Source organism: Phaethon lepturus, unplaced genomic scaffold (genome assembly GCF_000687285.1).
Source record: "Phaethon lepturus isolate BGI_N335 unplaced genomic scaffold, ASM68728v1 scaffold16177, whole genome shotgun sequence".
Lineage (NCBI taxonomy): Eukaryota > Metazoa > Chordata > Aves > Phaethontiformes > Phaethontidae > Phaethon > Phaethon lepturus.
The window spans coordinates 10,770-12,073 of NW_010554180.1; the positions used below are offsets into that span (position 1 = coordinate 10,770).

Genomic DNA, 1,304 nt, shown 5'->3' on the forward strand with positions numbered 1-1,304 from the left:
TCGCCTACCCCCCGATTTTCCGACTGTGCCTGTGGGAGCCACTGCGGGGACAGACCTTTTAGAAGGGCCTGGAGCCACAGGACAAGGGGTGACGGTTTTAAACTAAAAGCGGGCAGATTCAGACTGGATGTAAGGAAGACATTTTTCCCAGTGAGGGTGGTGAACCCCTGTCCCAGGTTGCCCAGAGAGGTGGTGGATGCCCCATCGCTGGAAACACCCCAGGTCAGGCTGGTCGGGGCTCTGAGCAACCTGCTCTGGGTGAAGATGTCCCTGCTCACTGCAGGGGTGGGACTAGATGGACCTTAACGGTCCCATCCCACCCAAACCCTTCTGTGATTCTATCTGTAGCCAGCAAAAAGAAAGGAGTTCCTGTCTCAAGGTCTTTTTTTTCCCTGAAACAGCTTCTCAAACGTTAAACCAGAAGAAAGTAACTAAGCGTTAATAGATCACCATGTCCCCCTTTAAGCCTCTGCTCTAACAGAGCTGGTGTGGACCATGTCCTTCCTTGCCTAGACACCCTTCAAGGGACACCCGGCAGCTGGGGAGAGCACGACCAAATTTGTGCCTGGTCTGCCGCGCGTCACGCAGGACATCAGGCCAAGCCTCCTGCGCGGTGCCTCGGGCGCAGGCAGGGCGTCCCCCCGGCCGGGGTGCTGTGGGCAGCTTGGCAGTGACCATCTTTGTCCCTCTTGTCACAGGTGACCTCCCGCTGGACTTTCCGCTGCCCCGGGTGCCCCCAGGCGCTCTCGCACGACGACTCTCACTTCCACGAGCGACACAAGTGCATCAACTTCTTCGTCAAGGTGTACGGGTACATGCCCCTCCTGTACACCCAGTTCCGCGTGGACTCGGTCCTCTTCAAGACCCGCCTGCCCCACGACAAGACAAAATGCTTCAAGTTCATCTAAAAGCGGGAGGCAGCTGGGTGCCCTCGGCACTCCCAACATCGGCCGGAGGCGGGTGAGGGCAGAGGGTGGCTTTTTTGATGGGGCTGCGAGTGCAAAACACCTTTTGCTATTGACTCCGGCCTCCCCCCACGGAGCAAAAGGGACGTCCTGGATTTGGACGGGCACATTTCCCCCTCCCTTCCCACTCTCCCCACAGCGACTTGACCAAGCGACAGGGAACAGGATCTCACGGCTTCTGTAAAGACACTCCCTAGGATCATACACTGAGGAATGACACGTTGGCTAGTGGCTCTGCCCCTTCCCTAGCCAAGGGCAACCGTTCTTTTTAATTATAATTAATGTTATTTAAAATGAAAGTGTTTTAGATTTGCCGCGTGAGGCTTTTCTTTTTTTTTT

The 1,304-nt window shown here is 55.8% G+C and overlaps 1 protein-coding gene across 1 annotated transcript in view; it reads left to right on the forward strand.

The window, feature by feature from the left end:
- LOC104624408 (exostosin-like 3) overlaps positions 1 to 1,061 on the forward strand; it is a 6,554-nt gene extending 5,493 nt beyond the window's left edge. Inside the window, exon 4 of the mRNA XM_010291772.1 lies at positions 699 to 1,061. Coding sequence (XP_010290074.1) covers positions 699 to 908 — 210 coding nt within the window. The 3' untranslated portion in view covers positions 909 to 1,061. The remainder of the gene's footprint in view (positions 1 to 698) is intronic.
- Positions 1,062 to 1,304: the final 243 nt, after the last annotated feature.